This window comes from Musa acuminata, chromosome BXJ1-10 (assembly GCF_036884655.1).
Source record: "Musa acuminata AAA Group cultivar baxijiao chromosome BXJ1-10, Cavendish_Baxijiao_AAA, whole genome shotgun sequence".
NCBI classification, from domain to species: Eukaryota; Viridiplantae; Streptophyta; class Magnoliopsida; order Zingiberales; family Musaceae; genus Musa; species Musa acuminata.
This window is the reverse complement of record NC_088336.1, coordinates 17,260,831-17,275,043: the sequence shown is the minus strand read 5'-3', so window position 1 is coordinate 17,275,043 and position 14,213 is coordinate 17,260,831. Positions and strand designations below refer to the sequence as shown.

At 39.7% G+C, this 14,213-nt stretch overlaps 1 protein-coding gene across 1 annotated transcript; it reads right to left on the bottom strand.

Moving 5' to 3' along the window:
* Nucleotides 1–1,044: 1,044 nt before the first annotated feature.
* Nucleotides 1,045–1,950, bottom strand: LOC135594903 (vacuolar iron transporter homolog 3-like). The gene has a single exon (XM_065085409.1). It carries the CDS (start codon nt 1,833–1,835, stop codon nt 1,209–1,211), a length of 627 nt encoding a protein of 208 aa, XP_064941481.1. The 5' UTR covers nt 1,836–1,950; the 3' UTR covers nt 1,045–1,208.
* Nucleotides 1,951–14,213: the final 12,263 nt, after the last annotated feature.

Sequence of the window (14,213 nt, the reverse complement as noted above, 5' to 3'; positions counted from 1 at the left end):
CGAGGAGCTGGAGGAGGCGTCGGTGAGGAGAAGTCGCTATTGTTCCTACAGTGGCGACGACAAAATAGCAAGAAGAAAACCTTGCTTAGCAGCGAAGAAGAGGAATTGCTATCGCCAAACAATAAGGAAGAGCAAGTCTTGCTCGAGGTTAGAAGAGCTTTGATACCCTGAATAATTAAAGAATTTATTGTGAGAGGAATGATTTTATTTATTGAGATAATTTATATTTATATAGATTTTAAAAGAAAGACTTTTCTCTGTACTCAAATTATGTATTCAAATACGATTGATCTTTAAATCATAGATTGATCGAGGATTAGAGTATATAACGAAGCAAAATTATGATTTCATTTTTTCCTCTATCATAATCTTTTATCACATATAACTGTATTATTAATATCATTTTATATTTTTGTTATCATAAAAAGCTTGTAGGATTGGGGAAGATAGCGAAACTCATAAATGCTGGAAATTTTGATTCTTTAGAACTCATCACTATGAAAACCCTCAACGTACTTGGCGTTTTTATCATCTCTGATTTATTCGACTTCCTTCCAAATTTCTGTGGCTTTTAGAATACAGGTGCAATGGGGAAGCAGATAGAAGATGGTGTTAGGTTGATGACTCGTGGTTCTGAACAGATCATATCCAATGACCAATACACGTAGTCGTAAGCTACCTTTAGCAGCAATCTTAACTTGGATTTAAACTTCTTATGTGATATCTACTTGATTGCTGAGTCGTATCGAGCATCACCAAATCTCTATGTCGCTTGCCCTTATCAGTGATCAACGCAATCTATTTGATTCTGTGTGCGTTCTAGTTAACATGGCCAGGCCAAAACCTTTCACAACCCAAGAGAAAGATTGCAGCTGCAGCTGCTTAAGACACACTTTGTAATGTTGATCATTTTTTTCCTTGTCATATGATTTCTCTGTAATGACTAGTGTGGATCTTATCATATAACCATCGTCCTGAGATTATGATCATGATAAGATCATAGTTAGTCCTATATATTCTCATTGTTATGGCATAAAGTATCAAGGATGAACAACCATATGTTTTCCCATTATTTCACCACATTTATTCAACCAGCATAATCACAGTAGATATATGACCACTTGCATGGCACGAACACGGTACATATATGACTGCTTGCAAGACAACTTCATGATGCATCTCTGAGCTCACCGCGCAGTTAACTCAAATCAGACGGTGGACCCGAAGAGTCTCATGAACCCATAGGTCACAGCCATGGCCAACCATCCCCCTGCCACCACTCTAAAACACGACCTCCCCACTGGAGCTCGGCCCAGCGCCGCCCCGACGCACCCGAAGACCACTAGCCCAGCACTGGTCGCCGCCGCCGCCACCCCCAACCTCACCCTATAGCTGCTTATAAACCCGGCCGCCAGCAGCGGCACCACCGCCCCCAGCGAGAACGCCAGCGCCGATGCCGCTGCAGCCTGCAGCGGGCTCGGCAGCCCCTCTCCACCCGTCCCGTCGCTGCTCTCCCCCTCAACCTTCGTCTGCTGCTCCCTCTTCCGCTGCGCCACCTCTATATCCAGCTGCGAGTACACGGAGACGAACTCTCCTATGGCCATGCTGCATGCACCGGCGACGAGGCCGGCGAAGCCGGAGACGATCATGGCTTTGGCGTCACCCTTCACGGCCCCGACGCCCATCATGAGCGAAGCAGTGGAGACGAGCCCGTCGTTGGCACCGAGGACGGCGGCACGCAGCCACTGTGCTCTCTGCGAGTAGTCGTGCTCCTCGACGTGTGGCACTTGGCTTTCGATGCCATCAGTGGAAAGCTTGGTTCTGTCGAGAGCCATGGGAAGAAGTGTAAGTGTCGATACAGAAAATGAGAGTAATAGAAAGGTGGCGTGGTGGACACACGCCACAGGTAGGTCTTTATAGTGGATGATGGCGGTGGCACAGCGATCGAGAGAAGGGTGCCTCCATACGCGAGGATAGCAAATAAGAAATGACAGTGTCTTAAAGTTCATGTAAAGAGTCGTGCGTAGCAATTACATGTTCTCTCACAAGAAGTTGGGTAGGTAGAAGAACAAGATAACCTAACCATTCTATTAAGAACTACTGTAGTTCTTCATGGACCCAAGTATATACAGTTCAAGGATTCCTCAGGTTTCAGGTTGCCATCGGAGACCCACTCCCAGAGGATTCCATTGGAGAAAGAGTGGCTCTATCAATCTTAGTTAAACAATGTTTACGAAATTTCCAGGAAATGACCAAATTTATTGTTTACAGAAAAAGCTTCATTCTTTATCTTTTCTCCGGGGATATGTCTGAAACCAGACTTACGTCTTCTTTTTCAGCTGGTCATTCCTTTTCGTGTGTTTTAAGTATTTATTCTTATTTTCCTGGGAAATAATAGCATATCTCCATCTCCAAGTGATAAGGAGGTGTTAGAATATGTACATATTGCTCATGACGATTGCTGAATAGATGAGCACCGGAGATACTACAATAATGTCAGTAAATAATGGGAAGGAAGCATGTATTCCACACGACAGCCATCGCCAGCCACCCCACTCATCTGTGTCGACCAGCCATGGCCATTAGAGGGCTCTCACTAATGTTTTATATTGTTCTCTTTTCTCTCAGGCTATCTCAAGGTTGGTTTCCTGTCTCCATCTGCTCTGGGGTGGAGTCTCCTCAACTATTTGTTTATCTCACTAATCATGTTTGCTGCATACCTTTTACGCTGGTCGTGTATTGTTTTGTGATGCCTGCCCTTTGGAGTGGCTCAGAGGGCATTCAGGTGATGTTGGGCTGCTAATCAAAGGTTGGAGATCCCTTCTATACCTTTTTAGGTTGGATTCCAACCATCATTTACACGAAGCTTTCTCTTTGACAAAATTGAGCTGCAGATATATGGAGATGTATACCCTGAAACCAAGTGGAAGTCACAGCCAAAATGAATCAGCTTACACTGTGTGCAACGTTTTGGGTGATTAGGAATCGTCCGTTGCACAAACCTCTCATCGATAAACCATTGCATCGTTATTATTAGGGTTTATTTTTTATTCAAATCATGTGTTCTATAATCTTAAATTATTTTTATAATTTAAAATAAATTTAATTTTTTTATATATATTTTAAAATTTTGAACTAAAAATAATGACAAAATTGGTTGTTCAAACAGGAATCGAAACCATCAATTCTAATTCCTAGTTTTAAAGAATTGAAATTCATGTAATTGGTAAACTTTTATGTTAACATGCGGTGATTCATAATTGGACTAAAATACTTTTAAAAATTTTAAAAAATTATTACATCAAATATCATAGATGATGCTCACACATGAACACAAACCTAAGACCTATCACTTACGTAACAATACACTGACCAATTAAGAAGTCTCAAAATAGTTTTTTTTCTTCAATTTTCAAGCCTAAGTTCCCTTAACTTTTTCTTACAATTTTTTTTATTCATTTATACAATTGGTACTCAAATGTCATTTCGATTCTTCGATAGCTTTTTTCTATTCATTTAGTTGAAACATTCCCATTAATTCTAGTTTGATACGAGATCGAAAAATACACTTTAGATGACGATTTCGTGTCTCCGAGCTTCATCTTATTAACTCCCTATTTAATTTTATAATATTTTGAACCGTTCTAGTTGTGATGTGATCGGAGATTAAAATTTTTCTTACTGCTATAACAAATATTTTAACAAACATTAACCTTGGATTAAAATTTTAACTCGCCCAAATCCACTTCGAGACAGTGCGAGATCTATACCGCATCAGTTACACCCACGGCAAAGGGATTCGAGTCTATCTTCAATGAATCAAAGTCTCTAGAGCCCAAGATGACAAACGAGTCTTGAGCCCCATAGAGCCCTTCACTAGGCATGAAGAATACCACCGTGATTAGGACCATCAGGCATAGAGCCTACCATGATTAACGCACCTCATAAAAATCAAGCATTCCCCATGCTTCGACCAGGTGATGGCCAGATTCGTACTCTCGCTACGACGATCGAGATAAGACCAGCTACGGTAGATTCATTCTCTCGCTACGATGATCGAGCCGAGGTTCGTCAAAAGGCAGAATGCCAAAACTAGTGCCCTCTCCTAAAAGCAACAGAAGGAGAGCCCGTCGTCAACCTCTCAGAGTAGAAGGGGGAGACAAAAACAAGACTCGCTACGGTGGAAGTCACCACTACGGATTCATACTCCCGCTACGGTGGTCAAGCCGAGGTCCGTCAAAAGGCAGAATGCTAAAATCGGCGCCCTCTCCTGAAAGCAGTAGAAAGAGAGCCTACCGTCAACCTCCCGGAGCAAAACGGGAAGACAAAAACAAGACTAAAACCTCTTGGAAAAGAAGAGGAAGGTAAAAAACTGAGAAAAGAAGTGAACTTTCGGAGTGGAAGGGGGAGACCAAAGAAGAATAAAAAAAGATAGGAGCTATTAAAGTAAATTCACCAAGCCATGATAGAGCCATAAAATCCCACCATGACGATTGATCCAAAGACTCGCTATGACGAAAAATGCCACAATAGAATGAGGCTACTAAAGCAAAAGCCAGACGAGCAAAACAAAAATGCTGCATAGCCTAAACAATTGGGTCGAGAAACTTAACTCACACCGCTGTTAGTCAAGAAGTCATTCGCATGAGCTAGTCATAGGACTTGGCCATCAACTAGACTGTCGAAGCAAGCCAATGAAAAACACCCACGACAACAAAACCAACAAAGACAAATGATGCACCTTGAAACTTGTGTCGGAGCCTGAGGCATGCCTTCCAAGGGGACGAATGATAGGGAAAGCAATGGCGCAAGCAATACACTGCTGATTCAACCAGTCATAGTCTACCCGTTGGAATCAACACGCACATGTAGAAAGTCACACAAGTCGACCAATGGTGCATGACAACTAGACCCAACTTCTTAGCTTCCACTTGACCATTCCACCAAACCTCTCTACTTCCCCTCGATCGTGCCACTATTCATCAGCGATCTGTCACCCTTGTCCATGATTTCAAAGGGCGTTGCGTGCTTAATTACAAAGAGCATTAATTTTAGATGGCATGACCCAACTCTTTGGGCACCTAAGGTTGATCCCCATCCCTTGTCCATTTCAGGCATGCCCCTACCTTGACAGATGACACACCTTGAGTCGTCTTTCTCTAACGTAATCAACATGAAAATGTGTTCACTAGTCATCGATATAAATAAACCCCTGACAGTACGAGAAGCTAAAGGGGAATGAGCAACCGACCATCCTCCTCCCACAAATTAGGTATTAAAGCCAACCCCTGAAACCAGATAAAGAGGACAAACAAAAAAAACTCTCATAAGCTCTGCTAAATCTTCTCCACTTTCTTTACTGACTTAAGCGTCAAAGAGGTGAGATCGAGAAATCCCCCAATGCTGACCAATTGTGAGGACCCCAGTGCATCTAAGGAGCTCCTTGGGGTGACATGGAGCATCATCCAAGTAGCACCTTAGTATAACTCTAAACTTCCTTCAATAGCAAAATTATACCTCAAAGAAATCAGGGGTCGGTTGCCACTAGCCAGCAAAGCCCAAAGCCTCGTAAGTCCACTTATTATCTCAATCACATGCCCAAATCATTCCCAAGTACTCCGCTTGAGTTTCCGGGATGTAATTCTTATTGAGTCCATGGTTTTAGGCCATCAAGAAAGCTGAACAACTTATCCTTCTCCGACATGTCATGTATGTCCAGTATTAGCGTAGAAAATTACTTTACGTAGTCTCAGATGAAAGTACTTTGGCAGAGTTGTCTCAACTTCCTCCTTACGATGAACTCTGTGTTCTCGGGTAGGAACTGAGTTCTCAACTCCTACTTTAAGTCCTCTCATGTATCCACTCGACATCGACCTTGTTGGATCTCCTCACAACGGATTCGCCACCAAAGTTTTACATCCCCATTCAGATACATGGTTGCTATTGAAACTTTGGTATCTTCAGAATCAGGCCTTGTAGCTCAAAATAACCGTTCCATGTCAAATAAAAAATTTTCGAGCTCTTTTGGTTCCCTAGCACCTCCATAGCAATGAGGCTTAGGTGCCCTCAGGTTTTGTGGCCATGTAACACAGGTGTTGCTCCCTCCCGCATTTAGTTCCCTTATGAGTCCTATCACTCTAGAAGTGAGTTCCGCCACAACTTTGTGCAAATGTTGCACGGAGTCTTTAGTATCGTCCGTTTGTCGATCGACTAGGGCCTCAACCTTGTCAATTCAGGATTCAGCTTCTTCTTGTGAGCTCTCTATCACAAGAAGCCTTCATTGGCCTTAGTAGAGTTCCTCCAAGCTCGCTTCAAGAACATCTAAGCGGGTTTCCGCTGTTGTATGTCTCTCCTTATGGCTCTTCTTCCCGGTTGGCGCTCTAAATTGTGTCTCCTCCGCTCGTGGAGAGTAGCCAACTTCTCGGTCATCATGTTCGCTACCACGATCCTCTAACACGGCTCCTCCAATATGAGAGCGAGTTTGCACTTGCAGCCCACCTGCGGCTACTTGGGGCAATGGTCTAGCTTGCCTTGCCTTGCTCGATTCACCACGATGCTTGGCCATAGCGAGATTGCGAAGTATCTTCGCTGCTTGCTCGAATTACTTGTTTGCTATGATACCACAATGTCACGGACTTAGCTATAATTACCTAAGTCGTGAGATACCCTTGCGAGAAAGTCATGAACATAGCTGAAGTTGCCTATGTCGTGAAGCACTATTGTGCCAACTCCTCGGACTTAGTTGGGATTGCCTAAGTCATGAGGCACCCTTGCAACATATGCATCTGCAAAGGTTTAGCCTAGTTGCAACCTCGTACAAGTTCCGAAGAACATGTAAAAAAGAAAGTTGATTAGATTAAAAACGAGCGATGGACAAGTCCTGACGTCTCACAGAGAGGAAAGCTTTACAAGCAATTCAGCAAGCACCTTGAATGCAAGAGAGAAAAGAGAGGAAGGAGAAAATAAGGACTTTAGAAGGTAGAACGAACAATTACAAGTCCTGAGTCGTCTTTCTCTAACGTAACCAACATGAAAATGTGTTCACTAGCCGTCAATATAAATGAACCTCTGATAGTACGAGAAGCTAAAGGGGGATGAGCAACCGACTGCCCTCTTTCCACAAATTAGGTATTAAAACCAACCCCCGAAACCAGATAAAGAGGACAAATAAAAAAAACTCTCTTAAGCTCTTCTAAATCTTCTCCATGTTGAATCTCATATTTTGATGATGAAAGCAATTGATAATTATGTTTATATTTTAATCTGAGTTTTAAGTGACATAGGATGCTTCGATCAGGATGAGACAATTAAAGTAGGAAAAATCATGTTGGGCCGGAGGAACATGTCAGAAGATTGGACGTCGGGCCGGTGGATCGGTCGACATATCGACAGAAGGCTTCGGGCCGTAGATTTGGTCATCGGGCCAAGAAGAGTGGGTATTGCGTCAAAGATATTAGAGTTGCGGAGTCAATTGGCCGATTGGGCAATAGGCCGCAGGAGAGGGCGATGAGCCGAAGAATTGGACGAAGCATCAAGGGACCAATGACATGCCGGACAACTTGATTAATGCTCAGTATTAATTATCTAGATCGAAGTTTGTTTTACATGTGCAGGATTAACTATGATGGCAGTAAGACATGCAGCAGGTGTTGCGCTGGAGTCAAGATCAAGATCACGTTGGGAGTTCGAGAGTTCGACGAAAGTTCAGACGGCCATCGGAGGTTCTGCGAGAACAAATCTGAGAAGTCCAGGAGCTTGCCAAAGAAACTCGTCGGAACTCGCCAAGAGGATCGTCGCAAGTCCAGGAGTTTGCCAGAAGTCCACCGAAGCATCGTCAAGGGTTCGTCGGATGTTTGTCGGAAGTTCACCGGAAGCTCGCCGGAAGAAGCGATTAACGCACCGGAATATGATTTGCAGTATTAATGTCTTAAGTGTTGTGGTTAGCAGGTAGATTAAGTTAGAATTGGGAGGTGATCCCATTAACTTAATCTGGGACCAATTGGGCCCTAAACAAACCCAAATTGGGCCGAATGGATCAGCATATTCGGACCCAGAATTCCTGGCCGGCAGTGGCACTGCCAGGGCCGACGATGGTACCACCCAAGAGTCTTGGTCTCCTAGGAATTCTGGGTGGTAGTACCGCCCTTGTCAGGCGGTGGTACCGCTAGTAGTTATTACTGCCAAGCGGTGGTACTGCCCTAGTCAAGCGATGGTATTGCCAGAGCTCGGTCTCCGAGCTCTACTAGGCAATGGTACCACCCAGACTGAGCGGTAGTACCACCCAGTGTCAGATGTCATGCGGTAGTACCGCTAGGACCCCGAAAATCTAGGAAATGACACTTTTGAGCTTCAAATTCAAACCAATTTGGGCCTATATAAACCCCACCCTTTCCTACATGAAAGAAAACCGAAAGCTTGCATTTATTCTGAGAATTTAAGAGCTTAAAAGTGTTGTAAAAGGCTAGAAGTTCTTCTCCCTCTTTTCTTCTAAGTTTTGATCATTCAAGAGAGGAGTGAAAATCTGTAAGGGTTGTCTCCTAAGCCCATCAAAAGGAGTAAAGTTATAAAAGGGTGATTGGCCTTCGCCTATTGAAGGAAGGCCTCTAGTGGATGTCGGTGATCTCATCCGAGAAGGAAGCCAAAAGTGGATGTAGGTCAAGATTGACCGAACCACTCTAAATCTCAGTTTGCATATACAATCTGCTCTCTATCTTAACTGTAAACTGCCTCCGTTGCTTTACTTCAACTATACTTTCGCTTGATCTTAAGTTGAAGAACTTTTCGAAATGGTTTTTTATCAAAAACACTTTTATCATACGAACGTCGCTTTAATCGTCGAAAGTTTTTCGCTGCACTAATTCACAACTCCCCCTCTCTTAGTACTCTTGATCCTAACAATTTGTATCAAAGCCTCGTTATTTCTCAGTTGGTTTAACACCCAAGAGAAATAGCTCATTTCGGCTTTCAAGAGGGTTACTCTCTCATTCGTCCTCCCTTTTTTAATGGGACAGACTATACTTATTGGAAAACTCGAATGAGAGTTTTCTTACTTTCTTTGGATTTGAATTTATGGCACATAGTTGAAAACAGATTTGAAATTTCTTCTCTTCCAATGAACCATTGGAATGATTTAGAGAACAAGACGTTTTCTCTAAATGCAAAGGCTATGAATGCCTTATTTTGTGCCTTAGACAAAAACAAATTTAATCGGGTTTCTTTGTGTGAAATGACTTTCGATATTTGGCGCACTCTTGAAATCACACACGAAGGCACAAGTAATGTAAAAAATTCTAAAGTGAATCTTTTGATGCACGATTTTGAAATGTTTTATATGGAACCAAGAGAGACTATTGGAGACATGTACACCTATTTTATGGATGTCGTTAATAGTCTAAAAGCACTTGGTAAAAGTTTTTCGAACTTTGAACTCGTGAACAAGATTTTGCATTCTCTTTCTAAGAAGTGGGATTCAAAAGTAACAGCTTTACAAGAAACAAAAGATTTAAATATTTTTTTACTTAAAGAATTTATCGGTACATTGATGACATATGAAATGGTGCATAATGCACTTGATGAACATGATGAATAAAACCACCTTCCAAAGAACATGAAGGATTTGGGATATAGAATATTTGAAGACCACTCGAGCATAAGCTCAAGTGATGGTGAATAAGAACTACTCACTAAGAAATTTAAAAAGTTAACGAAACAAAAATTAAAGAACAAAAAGAACGAAACTACTTGCTTTGAACGCAAGAAGAAGAACAAAAATTGGGACGAATCAAGCTCCTCCGAAGACGAGGAGAAAATCAAGAAAGGTGAGGTGGCAAACTATGCCTTAACAGCATTCAAGGATGAGGTAATCGAAATCCTCTTAATTTATTTTAAAATTACTTGATGTTTTCCATGATGTATTTTTTTTAGAATAATTATTTTTCTTGAAAATTATATGTTTAAAAAAATTGAAAATACAAGAATATGATCATGCTCATAATTTAAAAAAAATAATAAAAATTACATGTTTTATGTTAATGAAATAAAATGTTATATTTAAATCTAATGATAATATGTATGTTTTTCTTAAGAAGAAAAAATGTGTATCTTGATGATTTTCGATTTTGATTGAAACCATGCTTGATGTTTTAATGAAAATATTAAGAAGTTTAATATCATGCTTAATGATGATGCATGGATTTTGTGTGGAAAACTAAGCATGAAAAGATAGATTCACCTAAAAAGAAAAATGCATGACTGCAATAAATAACAAAATGATTTTGGTTGAAAATACCTTATGCTCAATGAAACCATGATTGATGAATATGCTTTATGTTTAATGATTTCTTTGCCTTGTATGTCCTATCATGATGAATATTTTGAAAATAAATGAAATCATGTTTGATTTGAAGTAATGCATAATGATCATGCTTAATGAGTTTTCTTTTGAAATGATGCATAATGATTTTTGTGATTTCTTTTTGAAAAGTAGCTTTTTCAGTTTAAAAAATTGATGCATATTTTGATTAGACATAAATGAAATAGGCATACTTATATGAAACAGTGTAAGTGTCATGACGATTGTATACTTAATGATGCATAAAGTTGTAATGAAAATATTGAAATTTTGATACCATGTTTGGACAATTTTATGCATGGGATTTTAAAGTTATATATGATGATTTTTGTGGTTTATTGATCTTGATGGTTTTTATGATGAAATTTATTTTTCGATCCTAAACGATTGATGATATATATATTTTTTGGCACAAAAAGACAAAGGCATGCTTGTATGAAACAACTAAATAGAGAAAAGTATTTTTCTTGAAAATTATTTTTCTATATCTTATTGACTTTGATGAATCTATTTTATCATCTTTTTATGAATCTCTTGAAAATGATTTTTATTTGATGATTTGAATTTGAATGAGCTTTATCTTGATTTTTTGAGATTTATAACTTGAGATTTACTCTATAAAAATCGAGATCTTTTATCCTCAATGTTTCTTTTTGTCATCTACCATCCAAATGAATATGATTGGTATCATTACTATATTTATTCTTGTCGTGTACTAAAGAGAAAATTTTCCTAAATGAATTATGATTTTTCGGAACCACATTTTTTTTTTATTCATAATGAATTGAGAAATTTTATATGCTTGAATTAATATCTTGTTCTCCTATAAGATTGAATGAATTTTATCTATATCATGATCTCCTAAGAATTCCTTTCATTTTTTTAAAAAGAGGAGATGTGTCAAAATGAATCATGTCTTTTGGTATTCACATGATTTTATCTTTTCATGGTATGATTTTTATGTAATTCCTTGTGTTCATGAAATATTTATCTCATCACCCAATAATTCTTCTTGATATTCCTTATGTGATAATATGAATACATGAAATATTCATTAATTTATTTTGATGTATGCAAATAAGAAGTTTCGATCATGCATAATAGGATGTAATTTAACAAAATTGGTACCATCATGATGTGAAATAAATGATGATTTGGAATCATGCATGTAATGATGATTTTATATACATGATGATTTAGAATTATGCATGCAATACTTTAACTTATGATAATGATGCATGCAATGATGAAATATTCATGATAAAATAATTGTTTTGACATTCATGACTTGAATTTTCATCTATGCTATTTACCTTTATCATAATTTAGAAATTAACGTAAAGGGTCTTTCTTTCTTTTTGACAATGACAAAGGGAGAACAAAACATGGTAGAAAACTAATTTGCTAGCTAGCACAATTGAAGAAGAAAGCAAAAATTGTACTTCTCAAAAGAGAAGAAATTGTTATCTTGAACATCACCAAGAAAGTGCTATTTTGCATATATCTCAAGATACACAAATGCAAACATGCAAAATTTATAATTTTGCACATCATTAAAATTTATGATGCTTTGGTGATTATGTATGTTCTAAAATATTGTAAGATTCACTAGCTTGTATGATGTAGAACATGTTATCTTGAACATCACCAAGGAGTGCTATCTTGCCTATCTTAAGAAACAAAAAATTAACTTGCATATCTAGCAAAACTTATATTTCAAGAAGCAAGAGTTGCTTTCTTGAACATATAAAAATGCTAGCTTGCGTGTTTTAAAATATTGAAATTTTTTTTTTTGCTAGCTTGTATTTTGATGATAGCAAACTTACATGATAGTAAAAATAGATATTATATTTTTCATACAATGAGTTGAACTTATATCACAAACACTTGATTGTGGTACTTCTCCTTTTTGTTGATGACAAAGGGGGAGGAGAAGTATGTTGATTATATGTCATGATTTTATCATGACATGTTGCTTGGATTTTTGAATCCAAGAGTTTCTATCAATATGGCATATTAATAGGAGGAGTTTGTTTAAACTCCAGGAGATTAAGTTTAACTCCGTCATCAATTGGTTGTCATCATAAAAAAAGGGGAGATTGTTGAATCTTATATTTTGATGATGAAACCAATTAATAATTATGTTTATGTTTTAATCTGTGTTTTAAGTGACATGGGATGCTTCGATCAGGATGAGACAATTAAAGTAGAAAAAATCATGTTGGGCGTGAGGAACATGTCGAAGATTGGACGTCGAGCCGGTGGATCGATCGACGTATCGATAGAAGGCTTCGGGCCGTGGATTTGGGCATCGGGCCAAGAAGAGCGGGTATTGCACTAAGGATATCGGAGTTGCAGAGTCAACTGGCCGATTGGGTAATAGGCTGCAGGAGAGGACGATGCGCCGAATAATCGGACAAAGCGTCGAGAGACCAATGACATACCGGACAACTTGATTAATGCTTAGTATTAATTGTCTAGATCGAAGTTTGTTTTACATGTGCAGGATTAACTACGATGGCAGTAAGACATGCAGCAGGCATTGTACCAAAGTCAAGACTAAGATCACGCTGGGAGTTCGACGGAAGTTTGGACGGTCATCGGAGGTTCTATGGGAACAAATCCGAGAAGTCCAAGAGCTTGCCAAAGAAGCACGTCGGAACTCGCCAAGAGGATCGTCGCAAGTCCAGGAGTTTGCCAAAAGTCCGCTGAAGCATCACCAAAGGTTCGTCGGATGTTCGTCGAAAGTTCACCGGAAGCTTGTTGGAAGAAGCAATTGACACACCGGAACACGATTTGTAGCATTAATGTCTTAAGTGTCATGATTAGTAGGTAGATTAAGTTAGAATTGGGAGATGATCCCATTAACTTAATCTGGGACCAACTAGGCCCTGAACATACCTAAATTGGGCCGAATGGATCAACCCATTCGGACCCCGAATTCCTGGCCGGCGGTGGCACCGCCTAGGAGACTTAGTCTCCTAGGAATTCTGGGCAGTAGTACCACCCTTGTCAGGCGGTGGTACCGCCAGAGCTCGGTCTTCGAGCTCTGTCAGGTAGTGGTATCGCCCAAACTGAGCGGTAGTACCGCCCAGTTATGGCAGTGGTACCGTTAGGACCTCGGAAATCTGGGAGATGACACTTTTGAGCTCCAAATTCAAACCAGTTGGGGCCTATATAAACCCCACCCTTTCCCGCATGAAAGAAAACCGAAAGGTTGTATTTATTCTGAGAATTTGAGAGCTTAAAAGTGTTGTAAAAGGCTAGAAGTTCTTCTCTCTCTTTTCTTCTAAGTTTTGATCATTCAAGATAGGAGTGAAAATATGTAAGGGTTGTCTCCTAAGCCCGTCAAAAGAAGTAAAGCTGTAAAAGGGTGGTTGGCCTTCGCCTATTGAAGAAAGGCCTCTAGTGGACGTCGGTGACCTCATCGGAGGAGGAAGCCAAAAGTGGATGTGGGTCAAGATTGACCGAACCACTCTAAATCTCGATTTGCATTTAAATCCTTGGGGTGACGTGGAGCATCATCAGACAAAGTCAAGTAACACCTTGGGATGACTCTAAACTCACTTCAATAGCAAAACTGTACCTCAAAGAAATCATGGGTCGGTTGCCACTAGCCAGCAAAGTCTGAAGTCCACTTATTATCTCAACTTTCGCTTGATCTTAAGTTGAAGAACTTTTCGAAATGATTTTTTTATCAAAAATGCTTTTATCATATGAACATCGTTTTAATCGTTGAAAGTTTTTCGCTGCACTAATTCACAGTCTCCCCCCCTCCCCTAATGCGTCTAAGAAGCTCCTTGAGGTGATGTGGAGCATCATCAACAAAGTCAAGTAACACCTTGGGATGACTCTAAACTCA

Coding starts and splice junctions, on each gene's coding strand:
- LOC135594903 (XM_065085409.1), bottom strand. CDS start 1,835: ATGGCTCTCGACAGAACCAAGCTTTCCACTGATGGCATCGAAAGCCAA.